The following is a 20925-nucleotide window of genomic DNA, read 5'->3' as shown; positions in this document are numbered from 1 at the left end:
TTAATAATAAGAATAATAGCCTTGAAGTTTAAGGTTATACAATGAATGATTTTGGGGAACAGTTTGTGAAACTAATGTAAGAATTAAGCAATTGTCACCTTAATGTACAATTCTTTGAAGTACGTTATGCATCAGGAGATTTGTAAGCCCCCGGCAGACGACTGTTTCTCTGCCAGAGGTTATAGGAAATGGCATATAAGCTGGAGAGAGTTGAATAGACGTTGGCACGGTCTTGGCCAGACCTGACCCAGAAGAACTGCCCCAGTTGTTTCTTCTTTGCCGTTTCCGATTCCCCGATTCCGGCCCAGCCCCCTCGGTCGGAGCCGGTCTCCGACACCACACAGCGTGAAGACGTTCATCCTTCTGTGCCTGGGTTTTCCGCCCTGCAGGAGGGGCAGCTCCAGCCAGCGCAGACGTCCCCAGTATCGCCATCCTGAGTTGATGGCCGATCTCCTTGCCGCCTTAACCAGGTCGGCCACTCTGCACTGAGCCAGGATGGGACAGTGGGAGGAACTTGGGTCCTGCAACATATTAGACACAGCTCCTTCTCGGCATAACGTGCCTCCCAGGGCATGCCGGTAGAAAGGTTTGACACAACTGCCCCTCGAAAACTTGCCTCCAAGGCCGGAGGAACAGGCCCTTTGTGCCCTGGGCGTGGCCTGCCACCTCTTGAGAAGAGCAGTCCTCACAGCACTGCCTGGAACATCACCGTGTGGCTCAGCGCTACACGGCCATGCCTGGAGTCCTCCGTCGGCTCTTCCTCAACTGCAGGGCTGGGCGTCAGCGTCCCTTGGTCATCAGCCCCTTTCTCGACTCAAGCACTTCAGCTTTCCTCCTGCCTCACGGCACGTGAGGTACCTCGAATGTGAAGGGATTTTCTTATCCAACAGGAGATGTAAGACAACACATTGTTTCCACCCTGGACTGCCTGTTTCTTCCCACGAGCCATGAAATGGGCATCGTCAACACAGCTCCTCTATGCACACACCTGCTAGGAGGCAGTGTCCCACTCTCGCAGAGCCAGGCTGACATGTGCGCCACATACTCATTAGCTGCGCGTTAGCACCAGAGCCGAGATTGTGACAGACCCCACAGTATGCTTGAGCTTAGGTCAGTCTCGGCCGGGGACTCACTGCACGCACAGGTCAGCAGCTGGAGCTCCGTGGGACGCACACACGGCGTGCATCCTGCCCAAAGGCCGTCCAGGGAGACTAAGTTGCCTCTGCCTTGTTAAAAACCGAGGGAGGCGAACCCCCGGTGCAGAACTCCCTGGGTTTTGCGGCTGCTGATGTGCCTTTCTGCTCACAGAACTCATCGACTAGGCTTGTTTACCACCAGAACAGGACGATGGCAGAGACGGTCTCAGAAACCAGGCATCACTCATTAGAGATCTGAGCGAGCAGTGTCAGGATCAGGACTGCAAGTTTCAAGGCAAGTTTCTTTACATCTAAATGCTCCTTTTGTCATCTGTAACATAAGCCATTTTGAATCTGTGGAGGCAAAATGATCAGAGCAAGCTTTTCTCCTTCCTCCGTGGTGTCTTCCTTCCCTTCCGTTCCCTTTGCCCTTTTCTTCTTCCGTTCCCACCCGCCCACTGCTTCCTTAACTGGATGTCGCAGCAAACAGCTCTCCGAAACCTAATCCTCCTCCTCAGAGTGGCCCTCTCCCATCAGCCCCTGTCCTTCCTCAAATAGGCACATGCACAGAGCTCCCACACCATCCACCTTTTCCTTGGAGGACAACAAACTCCCCTAGGAGCGAAAAGATTATATCAGGAAGGAAGGCTTCCTCATATCTCTAAGTCTATCAAAATTTAAAGCAATTATCAAACAGTACGTTTGGGGCAGGCCGTCAAAATCCCCTTTCTTCCGGAGAGGAGCCATGAGGTAGAGACTCCCAGTATTTGATGATCTTTGAGATGATTCCCCGACTCAACACCGGTGCTTAAAATTAGACGGACTTTTTTGTAGTCCCAGCTTGAGAAAGGAAAACAAACAAACAGAAACGGTAGGGTCAGAATGACAAAGCAGGCAGAGGTCCATCTGCATAAAACCACTTAACAAGGAAAGGCCAGATCAATCATCCCAGCACCAGGGTCAGTTTCCTGTCGCACAATTTCAAGAGTGCTTCTGATTCTCAAGGATCACACCTGTTTTGGCAGAATCCCAACAAGCACTTGGCACCGTGCCCAGAGGCACGCAGGGTGTCAGGGCAGCCGCTCCTCCAAAAAGGGGCTGTGGTTCCCACAGAGAGGTGCCGTGGCATCAAACCCACGGCAGTCTGGCAGTTGACAGCACAGAATCTCAGAGCAATTAGGAGTGTGAAAGGGAACAGTGAATATAAAGTCACTCTCAAAAGCACCACACATTAGCCGGGCATGGTAGTGGGTGTGGTAGCGTGCGCCTGTAGTTCCAGCTACTCGGAAGGCTGAGGCGGAAGGATCAGCGGAGCCCAGCAGGTCGAGGCTGCGGTGGCCGGGAGCGGCACTGCCCTCCAGTCTGGGCGACAGAGTGAGACTCCGACTCAAAAAAAGCACCCAAAAGTATTTGGCCGTGTTATCGTAACTTGGGGCAGTTTTTAGAGTTGAGACACCAAGGAAGGACAGGTGCATGATGACCACATCTAACTCTATTTTGGTGCCATACATACAGCCCTCATGCCTATTTAATAAAAAGTAATATGCTACAGCACTCTAACTTTTTATTTTCACTTTTTTGAGTCGGAGTCTCACTCCGTCGCCCAGGCTGGATTGCAGTGGCACTCTCACCGTCACCCCAGCGCCGACCCACTGGGCTCCAGCGATCCTTCCACCTCAGCCCTCCAAGTAGCTAGAACTATAGGCGTTCACTACCATGCCCGGCTAATTTTTTGACTTATTGTAGAGACGAGGTCTCGCCAAGTTGCCCAGGCTGGTCTCAAACCCGTGGGTTTAGGCAATCCACTTGCCTCAGCCTCTCAAAGTGCTGGGATTACAGAGCACTCTGAGTTTTTAAAAGAAAGCCCACAGATTTACATATTCCAGGTAAAGACTAAATTAATGTGTGAAACTCACTAGAGCTAGTAGTGATGCAGAGTAGGCACCTGGTGGTGGGACTCAAAAATGCTGCTGGGTTATTTGACAAAGGAATCGTGGCACTGGGCTTCCTCATGCATCCTGGATGAGGCACCCAGTTGGTCAGCCCTGGTGGGCGTGCAGCACGCCCAGCCTCAGGCCTCTCTGAGCTTACTTGCAGGGTCCAGCTCTGTGAGACTGGAGCCATCGTCCAAACGGGGGGAGGGTGCAAAGCTGGGCCATGCGGGGCGAAAGTAAGTGACAAAGGGGGGGGCAGAGACAGAGAAACAGAGAGTGAGAAAGAGACACGGAGAGACAGACAGAGAGAGAACACATTCGGACTGAGAGGGATGCCCATGTGGCTGCAAAGCAGATTTTCCTACTTTGCCAAGGAACCGTCTTTGAAGGCGATTCCTAGAAGAACCCTTAAACGCAAACCACAGGCTATGAGCAAAGGCACAGCTGCCTATGGGTAGTGCTAAGAAAGGCTCACCTGAATATACAGATTCCAAGTTCCAGCCACCCAGAGGAATGGCTGTTCCTCAACGAGGCCATGCATCTTGTGTCGAAGCTGTCACCCGGTTGATTCCTGCACCCCAAGATGTCTTTGTCTACCTGATCTTCAGACTCAGCTTGAGACCCTTCTTAACCTCCTAGCCATGTTAGCTGATCCTTTGTGAGTCCTCACAGATCTGACGCAGAAATAAATCACAGCACGTCCAGTTCCATATCTGAAGCTCTAAGCTTCCATGTTTGCCTTCCCCATGTTGGTGAGGTCCTCTTTTTTTTTTTTGAGCTCGAGTCTCACTCGGTCGCCCAGACTGGAGTGCAGCGGCCGCTCCTGGCCACCACAGCCTCAACCTGCTGGGCTCTGGCGAGCCCTCCGCCTCCGCCTTCCAGGTAGCTGGAACTACAGGCGCGCGCTGCCACACCTGGCTCGTTTTCGATTTATTGTAGAGATGAGGGCTCGCCACCTTGCCCAGGCGGGTCTCGAACCCGCGGGCTCAGGCAATCCGCTCACCTCGGCCTCCCAAGGCGCAGGACTGCAGGCTGAGCCACCGAGCCCGGTTGGTGAGGTCCTGAAGAACACCTTTGTGTCTCCAACCTGCTGCCCTGCCTGCTGCACACGCCCACCTCAAGTCGATCTCCTCGTCCTGACTGCCACGCCGCCCACTTCTTTTGCGGCACTCTTCACTCTCTGAGTGGTCTTCCGACGCGCACGCCCTGTGGAACGGAAGTGCCGGTGCAGCAAGGCCCGGGTCTGACCGGCCCGGCACGGTCCCAGGACCACACCTGCTTGGCGTCCGGCGTGTGTCTGCAGCTGCCTACCAAACACACGAAGCATCGGTGCTGAGTAGCGTTCATCAAAGGGACAAGCAAATTACTGATGCAAACTGCTTGGCTATTTATCAGCAAAATGATGTTTACCTCCTAAAAGATGGTAAAATGATTCCTGTGGTAGCTCTGTTCTGGCCTCATGGCTCTCGGATGCTGGGTAAAACCACCTTTCTACCCAGTTCTTAATTCAAGCCAAAGCTTTGAAGCTTGGGGTGAAGGAAAAATAATGTGGTAATAAGGCCAAAGGGTGGAAAACCCTGTGCTAGGAGAAGTCGGTTTCCACATTTCTGAGGTCTGCCTTCTTGGAAAACATATCAAGGTCCACAGTGAAGCTTCCAGAAGACTGTATGTTTCCAATACACTAGAATAACTAGCAATTATGTTTAAGATTCTTGTTTGCCTAAAGAAAAGTTTAAATAGAAAAAGGAGAAACCAGGCTGGGCTCGGTGGCTTAGCCTGTAATCCCAGCACTTTGGGAGCCCGCGGGTTTGAGACCTGCCTGGGCAACTTGGCGAGACGTCATCTCTACAATAAATAAAAAATTAGCTGGGCATGGTAGCATGCGCCTGTAGTTCCAGCTACTTGGAAGGCTGAGAAGGAAGGATCGCCGGAGCCCAGTAGGTTGAGGCTGCGGTGGCCAGGAGCGGCCGCTGCACTCCAGTCTGAGTGACAGAGTGATACTCCGACTCAAAAAAAAGAAAAAGGAGAAAACAATAGAATACACATCCATGGATTAATGTCTACAAAAGTCACCAAGAACCCTAAACTTTCCATAAATACTTCTTCCTTCAACTTCTGATCTCTTTCAGTGAAAAGAAATACCAGAATTATGAATACATTATTATCCTTTTGTTAAAAATATCATTTTTATATACTTAGTTACAATTACCTTTTAAAATCAAGTTTATATAAACTTTAGAAAGCTGTTTTGTAATTTACAAGTCATTAAATACAGTTATTTCTACATGTTAATGATGTGGTCTTGGTTAAAATTATACTCATATATATAAATTTCAGTCTATAGGGAAGTTGAGATTGACTTACATAACTCTGACTTACGACTTCTTTTCCAGGCATCAAGTAATATGTTCTTTATTTAAGGACTTTGTGTGATTAGTCAGTAGGTCACCCATGACCCATCCAAAGCTTTCAAGTCTTTCCCCTTTTTGAAGATCAGTTCATGTCTGGTTTTTCCCATCAATCTTTCCCCGGAAGTCCCAGTTCACACTGTTCTTTCTCCCTCCCTAATCTTGGTGCCCTGCTGTTGGGCATACAGTTTGATTCTTGATTAAGTTCAGTTTTGACGCTTCCATTTACCTTTGGCCTTCGTGGATTCAATAGTTTTTACTCTGTGTGACCTGAATGCTGATGACGTGCAGTGATTTGTTATTTCCTAAGCGCTGGTTCTGAAGGTGTGGGCTGACAGAGACCTGGAGGCGGCCCTGGAGACGGCTGCTATCGAGCTTCAGCGGCTCTGCTGTCCTGCCCTGCATGAGGCCTGGACGGCACACTCCACATGGCCACACTCAGTGTCTTTTGGCAAAATGGCCTAAAAAGCCAAATGTTAGCATGGATGGTGAAAACTCTATGAAGTGATAGCTCTTTACCATAAAATAGAAGTTGCTCTGGTCCTTCAGTAAGTCCGTAATTTTTTTTTTTTTTGAGTTGGAGTCTCACTCTGTCTCAGACTAGAGTGCAGTGGCCGCTCCCGGCCACCGCAGCCTCGACCTGCTGGGGCTCTGGCGATCCTTCTGCCTCAGCCTTCCAAGTAGCTGGAACTACAGGCACGCGCTACCACACCTGGCTAATTTTTGATTTATTGTAAAGATGAGGTCTCGCCAAGTTGCCCAGGCGGGTCTCGAACCTGCGGGCTCAGGCAATCTACTCACCTAAGTCTCCCAAGGCGTGGGATGACAGGCTGAGCCCCCGAGCTTGGCTGTGAGTCTGTATTTTCGTGAAAGGACTTCTTGCCGCACCTAACAGAAGTGAGTGTGTATGCACATTTCAGCGGCATTGACACATCTGGAGATTTCTAGGGGCCTCCAAGATACTCCTCAGACAGGAGTCTCACTCTTCCAGTAAGACATGCAGCCTAGAGCTGACAGCCTTCATTCACGGGATCAAATGTCCTGGATGCCACTGCCCGCCGCTACACATACGATATTTCCTCTAAGCCACACAAATTCTCTTTTCAGCTAGGTATGCATGTCTCTTTTTTTTAGAGACACAAAAACTGAAGACTAAAGACTTTAAGAAACTTGCCAGCAGTCACTTAGCCAGGAGTAACAAAGTGGGGACGAATATCCAGGTAGGCCCCTGTCCGAGGCCCCCGTGCTTGCTTCTGTGCTGTGGAGTCTTTGAGCACCCCACATATTCATCCAGTAAGTTCTCGGCTTCATTTCCAGGCTCCGCAAATTCACCTCAGCCACAACGCATGGTGCTTGAATTCAACAGCTGAGATATAGCCAGTGAGACTGTGCAACAGGTACGTGTCCTTCCTCACCCCCCTCTACACACACCAGGGCGTGTGTGTTTTTAGCAATGGCACTGCTGAACTCAGGTTACCTTCGTGTGTGTTGGGAGGCTCAGAAACACAAAAGTGAACGTACACCTGAAACTCTATGAAACGCATAGATGTGGCTGCAGGCCCCACTCCCCAGGTGGGGTCCTCAACACACATTTTTCTGATGCCAAGAACCCGACCGGGTGGGTTTGCATTTCTTTCTCTCCTATGCCCAGTAGAGGAGGCGCTACCAAGCAGTATAGCGGCCCCGCGGGTGGACACTTGGCCAGGGAAGATGTAGTGAAGACCTGAAACCTGCAACAGATTGTAGGTCACACAAGATTCTGTCTGTCTGTTGGCAGAGCAGAGAAAAAGAGACCAAGGAGCGGAAAGTGGAAGGCAGGGAGGGAAGTCACGCAGCTGATGAACTGCATAGCCACGCGAGCCAGCGTCGCTTAACAAAGTACAGGCATGGCGAGCAATTTTTTTTGAGCTGGAGGCTCACTCCATCGCCCAGGCTGGAGTGCAGTGGCATACTCACAGCCACCCCCAGCGTCAACCTGCTGGACTCTGGCGATCCTTCCGCCTCAGTCTTCCAAGTGGTCAGAACTACAGGCACACGCTACCACCCCTGGCTAATTTTTCAATATATTGTAGAGACGAGGTCTCACCAAGTTGCCCAGACTGTTCTCGAATCCCTGGGCTCAGGCAATCCACTCGCCTCGGCCGCCCAAAGTGCAGGGATTACAAGTTGAGTCACTGAGTCCGGCCTGTGAGTGATATTTTCAGAGCTTTTCAGACCAGGAGGAAAGCGTCAACCCTACTTAGGACAAGGGCGCTTGGCCCGTGGTCATCGTGACCGGAAGCCAATTCCCATTTTGTCTTCTCCCTCCTCCGACCTCTTTCCTCCTCTCTCTCATGTCCCCAGTGGTCTCTTCCACTGTGGGACTCTTTCGCCCTGCACAGTACACCCAAACTCTATCTCTAACCACACCAACATTCTCGACAATGACAAAACAGCAATAAGAGAATCATGCACCTGCATGATTTAGAGTAGTTCTTAAGTGTTACGTGGAGGGTAGATGCACCCAGGTGGAGGGAATTGTGCCCTGGACTGGAAGTCAGAGAGACATGAGTTTTAATCTCACACCTAAGGCAAACTAGCTGAATGACAACGACTGAGCAACATAAAGTTGCCAGTTCACACTATTTTTATTATTATTTTATTATTTTTACTATTATTTTTACTATTTTTCCTAGCTCTAAACCTAAGAACCCATGACTCTAAAAGTCATGTAGTAAGTAGAGCATGTGTCTGAGCTGTGCTATTTGTAGGAGCAAGACAGCGGTGACCAATCTGAGACCAGAGCCCTTATTTTCCGACTTCCAGTCTGGTATTCTTTTCATTAAGAAGGATGATAAACCTGTGGAAAATAAACAACAGCCATTCAAAGGCTATCCACACCTGCATGTCACTCAAAATTGAGAAGCGTGACATTTCCAAGTGAGGAAATCTCTAAATCACACAGAGCTCTCGATCTGAGCATTCACATGTGAAATGACAATTGTTCAGGGCACTGAAATGAGGGCCAGGTGCCCGGCTTCCGTCCCCCTCCCCCATCCCCAGCAGCACCTTATTCCCAGAGAAAATGTGTTGCGGCGTCCCCTGGCAACAGAGAATCATGTTCTGGCCAGCCCCCCCACCTCCCGTTCCTGACGCGCTCATCTGGCAAACACAGTGACCACTTAACATCTCCCAGACACTGTGCGGGCACTCTAGCCGGACCTCAGGAGGAAGCAGCCTCTGTTCTCTGCAGGGCCACCACAGATCGGGAAACACCTTAGGGCCTCTCTGGATCACGAGGATAGAGAAGTGGGCTGGGTGATTCTGTGTCCTGCTTGACCTCCAAGGCCACGAAGATCCCATTTCATCTTGATGCAAGCCACTGTGGATATGGATGGCCATAAGTCAGATTCCAATCCCAGATACACTTATATTTCCATCCCTGATGATAAATGAAATCAATACGAAAACTTCAAATTTACTCACCTGATAAGTCAGAAAATGAATTCAGCTTACAAAATTAAAAACACCAACTTGAAGAAGCTTCAGGACGGAAAATGAAGTGTGTTCATTGATACTGGAGCCCAATCCTATTAGAAGGAATAAAAAACCCAAACCAAAAACCTAGGGATCCAAAACGACTGAAAATGGCATCTGGAAATTTCAAAGCATTCAAAACAATGGTTTACCACATGAGGGAGGAAGGTGTGGATAAACTCAAGGTGAGCTATGAGTTTGAAGACAACTGGAGATAAAAGTAAACTTCTAGGTGGCGACTACAACCTCCAGCACGTCACTGAAATGGCCACCATCTTGAAGTCTGTACCGCCTCGAGGTCCCGGGAACATCTGCTGGAATTCCTTCTGTCCCGGGAACACACCAGTGACTGCAGCAGGTACTGTAGGCCCCTGCAATTTCCCTCTGTGAGGACAGCGCTGCGAGCCTCACCCGATGTGCGTGTCAGCTGGCTGCAGCTCACCTGGTCCCTTGTCTAGAGAACGGCCCTCGGCTGACAGGAGTGGTCTCCTTCCATATCGAGGGTGGCCCACAGACAATGGCTGCCTCGTGGGTGTGCCAAGCCCGGCTCCATCGGCGAGGACGTGAGCCTTCCTGAGCTCCTGGCGGGACTGGGCTGAAGCTGATCCGGGTGGTCCCAGTCTTCACCGTGCCTCTGCCATCCAGCCTCCGCCATCCACCTCCTCCCAGGCTCCCACAAGAACCTCTTCCAGTCAATCGCTTCTGCAAGCTCCACATCAGAGGTTGCCTCTCAAGAATTCCACGGGGCACTGACCAAAGTGAGGCCCGAGGCCTTGACACCTTTGAGCCTCACTTGGCTTAAGGCTTCTTGGTGGGGGCCCCTGGCATCCTCCCAGAGAGCCCCTCACACTGGCCTCCCGCAGCCCCTGCTGTTTCGCCTCACTCCCCGGTGTGACTCTGTGTGGCTGGCCCTTCACGGCCGCGGTATCTTGTGGGCTGCTGTCTGTCAGTCTGTCAGTCTCACATCCAGCCATCTGTGTGTCCAGCCATCTCTTCCTGGTTAGGGAGAGGAGTCCCTCCACCGTGGGACGAATGGGAGGCGATCAGAAAAGTCAAGTCATAGAAATCAATCGACAGGAAAATCACTATGTGTTTACCAAAGTCAGGCGACTTTTCTGGAACATAGTTATCTCGGCAAGAAAGGGCAATCTGTAACGACCAGTAAGGTAAAACCAGGCTCGGCCGAGTGGGCTAACCACATGCCTTCCTTTGCTCTGTGTAGCTATAAAATATCACCGACTGGGCACTTTACAAAGGACAGACGTCTACGTCTCCCAGTTCTGGACACTGGGGAGTCCTCGCCTGCACGTGGCCAGGCCTCTTGCTGCACAGCCCTCGCAGGTGAGGGAGGGGCAAGAGTGCGTGTGTGTGCCAGAGGGAGGAAGGGGCCAGCTCATCCTTTTGGTCTGGAACCCCCTCCTGTCATAGCAGCGTCGATCCATTCAGGGGGCTGAGACCTCATGACCCGATCACCTCTCAAAGGGGCCACCTCTCGACTCCACTGAGCCGGAGACTCCATATCCAACACGTGAACTTCGGGAGACACAAGGGACCACAGGACCATGCCACCAGGCCCTGGGAGCTCTTGGCGCAAGGGTGTGGTCCTCTCCAGAGAGCCTGAAGCGGGTCCGTGCGAAGGTGCACAGATCAGCCTATAAGAAATAAGACGAGCAGGCCGGGCGTGTCCACTCTGGTGAGAACAAATCACGAACGTCAATCGACTGAGCTGGCCTGACCGTGAAGGCATGCAGGAAAGTGGGCGTGTTTGCATATTTTTGTGTTTTTGTTGCAGCTGCGTCACCCTTCCACCCCTCCCAATTTAAAGTCTCCAGTGCTTCACTTGAGAGGAGAAAAGATGAGGGCAATGTGAATTAAATCCACGTGGGCTCCTTTCGTTTCAACCCTCGCAGCAGAAGACCAACAGGGAGATGCCCCAGCTGCGGCCAGTTTCCTCACTCTTGCCCCCCTCAGAGGGGATTCACAGAGGAACTGAGGGCTGCCTTTTAAACTCTTTTTTTCCCCTGAGTCAGAGTCTCACTCCGTCGCCCCAGCTAGAGTGCAGTGACACACTCACAGCCACCACAGCCGTGACCTGCTGGGCTCAGGCGATCCTTTCACCTCGGCCCAAGTAGCTGGAACTATCGGTGTGCACCACCACGCCTGACTAATTTTTTGATTTACTGTAGAGACAAGGTCTCCCCAAGTGCTCAGGCTGGTCTCGAACCAGTGGGCTCAGGTAATCCTCTCACCTCGGCCTCCCAAAGTGCTGGGATTGTAGGCGTGAGCCACTGCGCCCAGCGATGGCTGCCTTTTAAAGCAACACACAGGCCTTCAGCCCTTAATCACATCAACAGCCGGTGCTTGCGGCAGTGGTCCTGACTCAGGGATGATGTGGTGGGGCAGCCCGGGCAGGACTTTATCTCCCTCTGGTCAGGTGGGTGGCTCCCTCAGGGCAGAGATTACCTACTCCCTGGGAGAATCACCCAGCTGATCTGTAGGCAGATGGTGGGCTGATACGCTGGAGGCTCAGCACATGACACTGTCAAGATTTTAGTCACCCACAGCGTGTTTTGCTTGGCCAGAGGGATTTTACATTTACACGGAGATTCTGCTAATGCAGCTACACAACGTAGCTAGAGAACGAAGTCACTTGGTTGGTTATGCTCACCTGGAATTTGGGGGAATCAGGAAACTGCTACTGCTGGAACTGGATGACAGTCTAACACATCATATGAATATACATATGTATACATATGTGGAGAGAGAGAGAGGGAGTTCTCTATGTTTATGTGGACAAATAAACGGGGATGGAGGGAGGGAGGGAGGGAGAGGGAGTCCATCCATCGTGCCATTCCGCAGTAGGAGGGCAACGAAACGATGGCGAGAGCGGAAGCCACGCTGAGTGGTCTGGACAGTCAGTGGAGAAGTTCAGGGTTATTCCGTGGTCCTCAAACATGTTGACCAAAGCATTAAAAACGGTCTTTCCATCAGTATGTATGTACAGGAAAATGAAAAAAAGTAAATGTTTCTTTAGGAATCTCTAGTTTAAGACATTAGAGGGCCTGAGGGTTCAAGGGCTGTATATCTTCGTCAAAACTTATGAAGGGAGGGTTGAACAGAGCATGCTGCCTTCTCATCACATAACTTCAGATTCAGAATATGCATCTTTTCTTTTTTTTTTAAGTTTGAATATAATTTCATTTTATTTCTAAACTGCCAGTGCAATCGAAAAATCTATCCATTTCACTCCAAGTATATTTCAATAGCCTATTGCTATAGTGTCAGTTTTTGAAACTGAGATTCTTCACAATATAAACTATCTTGTTTTCCAGCTGACATCACATTATTTTTATTGATCCACTTATTGACTCTGAAACCAGCTGTCCATCCTTTCAGCAGGGAGCTAAGAAAAAGAATCCACCGTCTCTGCAGGACGGCTCCCTCTCGCTAGTGTCCTTCCTGTGAAGTGGCACGTGGATGTATTCTGGGAGACACGGAGGAAGCACAGGCACACCCTTGCTGGCTGTGAGTGAAGTGACTGACCCGTGTGTGGTAATCAGTCACCAATCCCTTGGATGAAATGGTGTGACTGGCCACTGGGCAGGAAGTGCCCCCAGCCCACACGACACGGTGACGTGGGACTGAAGAACGGGCACCCAAGTCTGTACCTTACAAAATCACCCAGTCTAAGACCCATGGTAACTGAAATGTGAACCGTGTTGTTGAGAGGCAGGGCTGTCTAACTGAACGACGACACCTGAAATGCGTGGCCCTTGGAAACATGCAGAGCAAGGTCAGCCGAGGGCGCGTGCGCATGTACGCAACTTGCCTTCCCTTAACCCGACCTACCAACGGTGATTTCGATCTCTGTGGGTCCTGTTCTTTGGGCTTTCATGGCACAAAATGAAGGAGAAAGGGGCAAGAGAGGAGGACTGTTGTGTGGAAGAGACGAGGAGGGGCTCTGCCAGAGAGGTTTAGTGGAAGGCCTAGTTAGGAGCGGAGGGGGGAGACAGAGGGGAGAACCGCTCCGGGAGGGATGGAAGCAACTAGAGATATGGGCTGGATTCGGAGAGGAGCGATGGAAGATTCTGGTAAGCGCTGCTCTGTCTGGGGACATGAATTTCCCTTACTCTCATAACCAGGTAAAGGATGGAGTTATTTTGATACCTCTTAGTCCTGAAACTGCTTTTGGTTACCATGCTGCTCTGAGACTGGACTCTGGGAGGCCTTACTTTGACCGATGTTTCCCAGGACTCTTTATTAGCTGAGTTTAGTGGAAAGTGCTGGGCTTTGGGTTTGGAAAGAGAAGCTCAAATTCTAACTCCACCGCTCTCTAAAGGAGAGATCTTAGAAAAGGTACTCAAATCACAGCACCTCACAGGACTGTGATTATTTAAAGCACACGCCTGAAACAGTGCAGGCACAAAACAAATACGAAGTGCCAGCATCCTTTCTTCCAATGACTCCATGGGGAGGCAGAACCACATAAGCGTTCCCATATGAAAAAATATGAAATGGAGCGAGCAAAGCTGAGTCTGGACCCGCACCTCAGAGCTCCCAGCTGGGCCTTTGGTTTCGCCAGGTTGTGTCTTTGCATTTTTAATCTGACAAAAAACTGTTTGCAAACTGAGATAACGAGGGAAAGCAAAGCCAGCCCCTGAAAAAACAAAACTGGGCTCCACAATCCCACACATCCCTGTTTGCCGCTGTTGTTCTGAGCAGCGGGAGGGGTGGAACAGCTTGTCTTGCTCCTGTCTGAAACCAGACCACTAAAAACACTTCACTTTGTTGACAACTGTAAAAAGATTAACTGAAAAAATAAAATAATTATCCTTGGGACCCAACGCATTTTACAATTCAGGGTAGGAATGAGCATTTGTGGGCCTCCTGGGGCCAGACTAGGACTCACATCACAGGGTTCAAAGATTTGAGGCTGCTGTCGTCACAGGAGAGGCATTACACTGATGCAAACAATCAGACCCTCTGCAGGTGACAGTGCTCACGGGGAAGCAGTGCAGATGGTCCCTGGGTGTGACTCACAGGACCCAGACGCCAAGGAAACAAGGGAAAGACCCTGGGCTCGGTCCTAACATCGATACTGTAGTGAGTGCAGAGAAAGGCTACTAAAGTTTAAGGAGAATGGAAAGTGACTGCAACAGATTTTTTAAAAAATAAAAGAAATAATGAATCATGGCACTGCCCTGCTTGCTAACTATTTCTGGATCTTAATTTTGAGTGTGACTTTAGATGAAATATTTCCCTGCTCTGGGACCCAGATTGCTCACCTGCCCAGATGGCAGAAAGAAAAGGCGGGGTTAGATCACCTCACCTTAAAATCCCCTTCTCTTGGATTTACATAAGAAAGAGCCCTGCTGCCCACCAAATCAAGTTTATTCTGTCTGGCTTTCAAGTTCTTCCATAATGAGAGCTGGGCGTGATGGGCCCATGTCTGTCATCCCAGCCACTTGGGAGGCTGAGAGAAGAGGACTGTTTGAGCCCAGGAGTTCCAGGCTGGGCAAAAAAGCCCGACCTTGTCTCCACAAATTAAAAAAAAATTACATTAAAAAAAGCTCTTCCATAATCCCGTGCCCAAAAGTACCAGGTTCTCTTGTCCTCATCCTCCAGGACGTGCCCACCTCCCCGAGGCTGGGACTGGCCTGCCCTCCCTAAAGGCACCCTCCTCCAGGAGGCACTCACCTCCCTGAGGCTGGGCCCTGGCTTGCCCTCTGTACAAGGCGCCATCCCCCAGATGCCCTCACCTCCCTGAGGCCGGGCCCTGGCCTGCCCTCGTGACAAGCTGTGCCGGCGCAGGCCTCCTCCCCTCTTCTGTTGAAGCGCAGGGAACGCTCTCCATTCATTCCACCCTTGTCCCCTCTAGAAGCCATTGTTCAGGTCCCCAGGCCACCTCACAAAGAATGGTGTATTATTAAGTTTCTTCCTTTTTAAAAGGAAGTCATCTCATGTTATTTTAGTTCACATAAACACCATTTCTAAAATCTAGAAATTAAATATAATCTGTACAGTCTTGCCGCAGAGCTACCATTAATGTATAAAATCAAAGCTTAACAGTATAGAAGACAAAGGACATCAATTTAAGGTAAATAATAGCTAAATATATATAAGATCACACTTGATATCTTTACAAACACCAGGTGAAGGCACAGTATTGAGGATATGCCATTTGTTGTAACATCTTGCTAAAATCCATTCATATCTCTGCACACTAGGATTCCATATCAAATATTTACTCTAAAAAAGTTCCAGTTTGGATTTGTTCCCTTGAACTTGGTCTGTGATAATCTTTTGAGAAGCATGAAGTTGAAGACAGTAAAAGACATTTCTGCCTCTAATGACCGTCTGTGATAAGTCATTATTACTCGCATGGACACATTGTGTGATACCCTTAAGGACACATCTGTAAGGACGATCTGAAATGATGTTCAAGAGAACAATGGTTGTCCAAAGGCAGAAGCAGCTTCGATGCTCCTTTCTTCCTGCTCCATGGAACGTCTGGGGAGGTGCCTACTAATGACTTGGGTAAGCCAAGGCAGAAGACAATTTGTTAGAGAGGAAATGGAATCCTTGGAAGATTTTTAAAACATCATTAATAGTGATATGGTAGCATTTTTCAACTGCCCGAATAGTAATGATTTTTAACACAGTTTGTGTTTACAGAGATGAGAGAAAAGTACCTTCAGGAGTTGGAACCACCACCTCGGAGGGGCAAGGATGTGCTGGCCAGCCTTCCTGCTTCCCTCGATCCAGCCTCTACCAGGCCCTTCCGGGGAGGCTCACTTCAACAGTCTGCACCCATGAGGCTCCCTGCCTCTGGCCTCCAGCCAGCTTTAGTGACTGGGGACCCCAGCAGAGAAACCAGTGGGCAGGACTGGCAGGACTGGCAAGGGCTGTGTTTCTCTCCCAAAGACCACAGCTGGAAACGAGCGGCTCTTCTGTACAACTGCAAGTCTTACGAGGTTCCAGGAACTGCTCCTTCTCCTTGTCCTTCAGGTCAAGGGGCCGTAGTGGCCTCTCACTACTGTTGGCCCTGGAGTGCTCCTCCACGTCCAAATGGCTTCCCTTACCTCGACCACAGCTTATGAACTGTTTCTGCATGAAATTCTTTCCAATCACGCCTTTTGACCTTCCCATCCATCTCCTGTCAGGACCCTGAAATTCATGGTACATCTCCAAGTCCACGCAGGACCTCGACCAAGAGAGGACATTTTCCATCACAACCAGCTCCTCCTGTTATCCTTCTATTTGCGGTTGGGTTTGCTATGATTCTGGATGCTCCCACCACCCACATAGTCTCTTGGGTTCTTCGAAATCTGCAGGAGACAGACAACACCAAACCAAGCCACCCATTCTGTCCGACCCTCCTGGCTGAGACTGTGCAGCAACTGCTGCAAACAAAGAACAGTGGCAGAGAACAGCTGAGTGCTGTGTCCAAGCACTGTTTTCCAGGGCCAGGACAGAGATTCAGCAGAAGACAGGGTTTTTTGGCAGGACGGCTGTTACTGTAACAATCATTATTCCCATTCAAGGCCTCCTGGAAAGCGAGTCACTGGGAGGTCAGGTTGCCTCCAAATTCCAGTGTTCAGAGCGCTCAAGGTCAAGTTCAAGGGACAACACTCAAGAGTAGGGACAATGGCAAAGGCTCACTCCTTTGAAATAAAGAGAAAGAGCAATTCCCCAGAGATGGCCTCAAGGTAAGATCTACTATCTTCGATGTATCACACAATTTGGGAAAGGACATCAGCATGATTGTGTTAATATGACACCGAGTCTTTCCCATGGCCGTCCTCTTTGAGACAGTCTTTCTCCCCACTCGCGCTCCCCTCCACTCCTGTCTCACATTGTGCCTCTCGCTCAGAAGGCACATCGCCTCTGGTGATGTGTTCTTAAGCACAAATAAAATGTGAGATAATAGACTCAAAGAGTCAGCACAGAGCCCAAGAAGTACATGCTGTTTCTCTTCTAACTACTGCAATTATTTGTAAATGTCTAATTGAAGCATCCCCGCCATCCTGGGATTCTAGCCACCCCATTATTAACGAGCGGGCTCATCAAAACCCACAGAAACCCTTTGGAGCAACAATCTCGACGCCCTTGCCTCCCAAGGTGACGTCTCTGCTGTGAGTTTGTCTTCCCTGCCCTTCACCTGTAGATGTTATAGTCAAACCATTCTTCAACTCACTCATTCATCCACTCAACAACTAGCAACCACCTGCAACTTGCCACGGGTCTGACCATGCATGGGAATCCACGGCAGTACCCGGTGACACTCAAAGGCACGCAGCCTGTTGGAGTGCGCCTGTGGGTGAGGTGACGCCACAGTCACAGGGCAGGGGAATTTCCGGGAGGGCGAGCGTTCCCTACCTTCTCCGCGAGCCAGCCGAGGTGCCGGATCTCTTGGCTCCCAGCCATGCCCGAGCTCCCCAGCTGCTCCCTGACCTCGACGACCACTTGGGCCAGCAGGTCACTCGTGCTGGAGTGGAGGGCGCTGAACCAGGCCTGAGCTGAGGCCGGGTCTTTGCTCCTCAGGATGACTGTGTGCTTGGCATCGGGAGAGTGGATCTCAAGCTGCCTGGGGAAGCAGGAAGAAGAGTTAGGAAGGCTGCCCGCCGATCGTCCTGCTGCAGCAAGACCAGCCACGGAGGTGGCTTCACCCTTCACTCTGGCTTTCAGACCGTGCCCGTTTCTCACCACTTGCCTTACGGGCCCCGCCCCCTGCACATCTCTTCATTCTTCACTCCATGCGTTCACGGAGTGTCCGGGCACGGGACGGAGCTGTACAACCCCCAGGCCGCCTGTATTAAGCTGTCTGATTTTCTCCTTCTTCAGTTGACTGGCTGACGAAGAGTCTCGTCTAGCGATGATACTAATTGCCCGACTTCTCAACCCACAGAGGATTTTTTTTTTTTTTGAGTCGGAGTCTCACTGTGTCACCCAGACTGGAGTGCAGCGGCCGCTCCCGGCCACCGCAGCCTTGACCTGTTGGGCTCCGGCGATCCTTCCGCCTCAGCCTTCCGAGTAGCCGGAATGACAGGCATGCGCTACCACGCCTGGCTGATTTTTTGATTTATTGTAGAGATGAGGTCTCGCTGCCCAGGCGGGTCTTGAACCCGCGCACTCAGTCCATCCACTCACCTCAGCCTCCCAAAGGTGCGGGATTACAGGCTGAGCCACCGAGCCTGGCTGAGGATTTTAATAACATACTCACATCCTTGCTGTGGCTGGCGGGACAAAGACAGAAATACCTAGGCCTGTGTTTAACACTACTGCTCAGAGTTAATCATCTGAGAAGATTTTAGAATCAACGAAGACCAAACTTTGCATACCGTAGGAATCCTGTGGCACATTTAACTACTGTTGAGTTCCTGGACTTGTTTCGTGGAGGAGGGAGTTGGCCTAGGAGAGGGGCAGCAAGGGGGAGCGAGAGGCACTTCCAGAATCATGTTTAAAGTCAAGCTCCAAAGTTTGTGCCAGAACGCCAACCGGATCACCGGAGATACAGTGGAAGGCCGTACACAGCAGTGTGGTCAAGGAGGCGACTCTCACAGGCACTTTAAACTTTTTACTCGGAGTAAAGCCAGACTAGCCTGGAGTTGCACACAGTGCGAGGGGCCCTGTCCTGTCCCCAGCTTCTCCACTGGCGAACAATATCGAAACTAGGAAAAGGACACTGTTGCAGTTTGAGTGTGTGGTCCTGTGCCGTTTTTCATGTGTAGATCTGTTGTATAAACGCCACTGTGACCACAATGCCGACAACTCTTTTGCCACCCGGCACGCAGCTCTCTCTCCGTCGACCTCTTGTAGTCTAAGGCGTCCTCCCAACCACCGCCCCAAATCCCTGGGCACCAACTAACCTGTTCTCCACCTCTACAATCTTAGATAGATACTTCATGAGTGTCAAGAGGAAAAACGTCCATTATTTATTTATTCATGTACACATGCAGTAGATATCATTTATTCATTCACACTTGCTTTAGAAAGAAATCGGGATTGGGAAATTCACAATTGGAAGAAATTATCCATTCATTAATTTCCTGTCATCTCATAATAATGATGCTTCCTTTCATTGACTATGTGCCTGGCAAAATTTGAAATCTTTTTATATCATTAAATATAATGCTCCTATAGCCCTAGGACCGATGCTATTAAACTCATTTAACAGAAAAAAAAATTAAAGTTTGGTGGGAGAAATAAATAATTTACCCAAGGCCACACAGCATATGATGCCGGGATTCAAACACAGTTAGTCAGGCTCCAAAGCCTATGAATCTAAACAGTGTGTCACAGTGTCTATGTCTCCTTTAGACTGGACAACCTCCTCCAATAGGGCAGCGCCCAGTCTTCTGCAGTGATTTGGAGTCCAGTTTTTATCATCCACAAATATGCCTAATAAGCGTCTTACTTAGCTCCTGAGTTTCAAAACAACAATGCTGCAGATCATGGGAAAGTTAGCAGACCCAATGCAAGCAGGCTCACCAACATTTGAAGCCAACCTTTATTAGAGGGAGTCAACAGTTTTACTCACTTTACTTTTTATAAGTTTAAACTGCAGAAAAGGAATGATTTGGAAAGGGGGATGTCTCTAGAGGGGATTCAGCAACAATTAACATTCTTGGCAAGAAATTTGCAAAGCCAGTCTCCCTCCTACTAAGACTCCAAAAAGTTTTATGTGATGAAACAGACGTTTTTAGGTGACATTGGTCCTCTCTCAGAAAAAAAAAAATCTCACGCCTCTTAGTCACTTGCCAAGTAAATGGGCGGTCGATATAGGGTGAGTTTTCCTTTCCTCCCAAAGTTGTCACTCTCCAGTAAAGGTGCACCTCAGAACACAAGCAGGATTCTCAAAAGCACTAATGAGAGCTCAACTCACTTTCTTTTAAAAAAAAAACAACTTTTATTTTTTAAATCTTTATTTTCAATGAATGATGATGGTCATCAGCTTGCTTTACAAACCGTTCTATCAATATCTATTATTCTAGGAGTTTAAAGCACCCAACTACTTCATTCACAATATTTTCTTTTGAAGACGGGGATTTGTTTTCAAAGAAATGACAGCTTGGGAAGCAGCCACTCACCAGGGGTCACACACACACAGAAGTGATGCCAGCAAAAGTGAAAGAGGAAAAAGGGTCTTTTCTTTGTTGGGCTGCCAGCCTGCCCCAGGAGAAGCAGACTTGCAGACAGAGGCACAGGCTGGTGAGGCTAGAGGCCCTGTTCTTCCAGGTTTTGGCAGCGCTCACCATTGTTGTTGCTTTTCCTTTTTTACTTCAATGGCTGCAAACATTATTATTCACATTAAAGCAAACTTTTAAAGTGTAGCCCACAGGCAGAAGAAAGCATGATTTGTAGGAGTCCAGCTCAAACATTTTTGCAAAGAGAATGTATTTGTGTAGCCGCCACTCGGACCAAGAAACAATGTTACCAGCTCCCCGGGAGTCCCGAGTCCCCTTTTTACTCTCTCTCGAAAAACCATGGTGAGAATCTCTCTCGCCAGGGATTACTTTTGTCTCAGGCAGAAACGAATGAGCTCTGCTTGTTTTCAGTTGCTGCTGTTGCCTGAGGAGTCGAGAGGCTCTTGGACTATTCTGAGGCCAAGTTGAAAACCAAGGTCCTATGCTTTCCAGCACTGGTTCTCAAAGTGTGGCCACAGACCACAGCAGCAGGATCACCTGGGGACCTCTCAGAAATGCTCAGGAATTCTAGGGTGGGGCCTTGCAGTCATCCTCCAGGTAAGACTGACGCAACTCAGGTTTCAGAAGGGCTGTGCTACTGGTTCATTGAAAAGAAGCACTGAATACTATGCAGCCATAAAAAAGAACAAAATCATGAATTTCGCAGCAACCTGGATGGAACTAGAGTCTATAATACTGAGTGACCTCTCACAGAAACAAAGATCTGAGTATCACATGTTCTCAC

At 49.6% G+C, this 20925-nt stretch overlaps 1 protein-coding gene across 1 annotated transcript in view; it reads right to left on the bottom strand.

Moving 5' to 3' along the window:
- Positions 1–20925, bottom strand: part of LOC103260223 (beta-1-syntrophin-like) — a 139896-nt gene that overhangs the window by 55586 nt on the left and 63385 nt on the right. Inside the window, exon 8 of the mRNA XM_021712238.1 lies at positions 17374–17581. Coding sequence (XP_021567913.1) covers positions 17374–17581 — 208 coding nt within the window. The remainder of the gene's footprint in view (positions 1–17373; positions 17582–20925) is intronic.

Source organism: Carlito syrichta, unplaced genomic scaffold (assembly GCF_000164805.1).
Source record: "Carlito syrichta isolate Samal-C Ts95f unplaced genomic scaffold, Tarsius_syrichta-2.0.1 Scaffold303144, whole genome shotgun sequence".
NCBI lineage: Eukaryota > Metazoa > Chordata > Mammalia > Primates > Tarsiidae > Carlito > Carlito syrichta.
The sequence above is the reverse complement of the archived record's forward strand: the minus strand, read 5'-3'. Positions and strand labels throughout refer to the sequence as shown.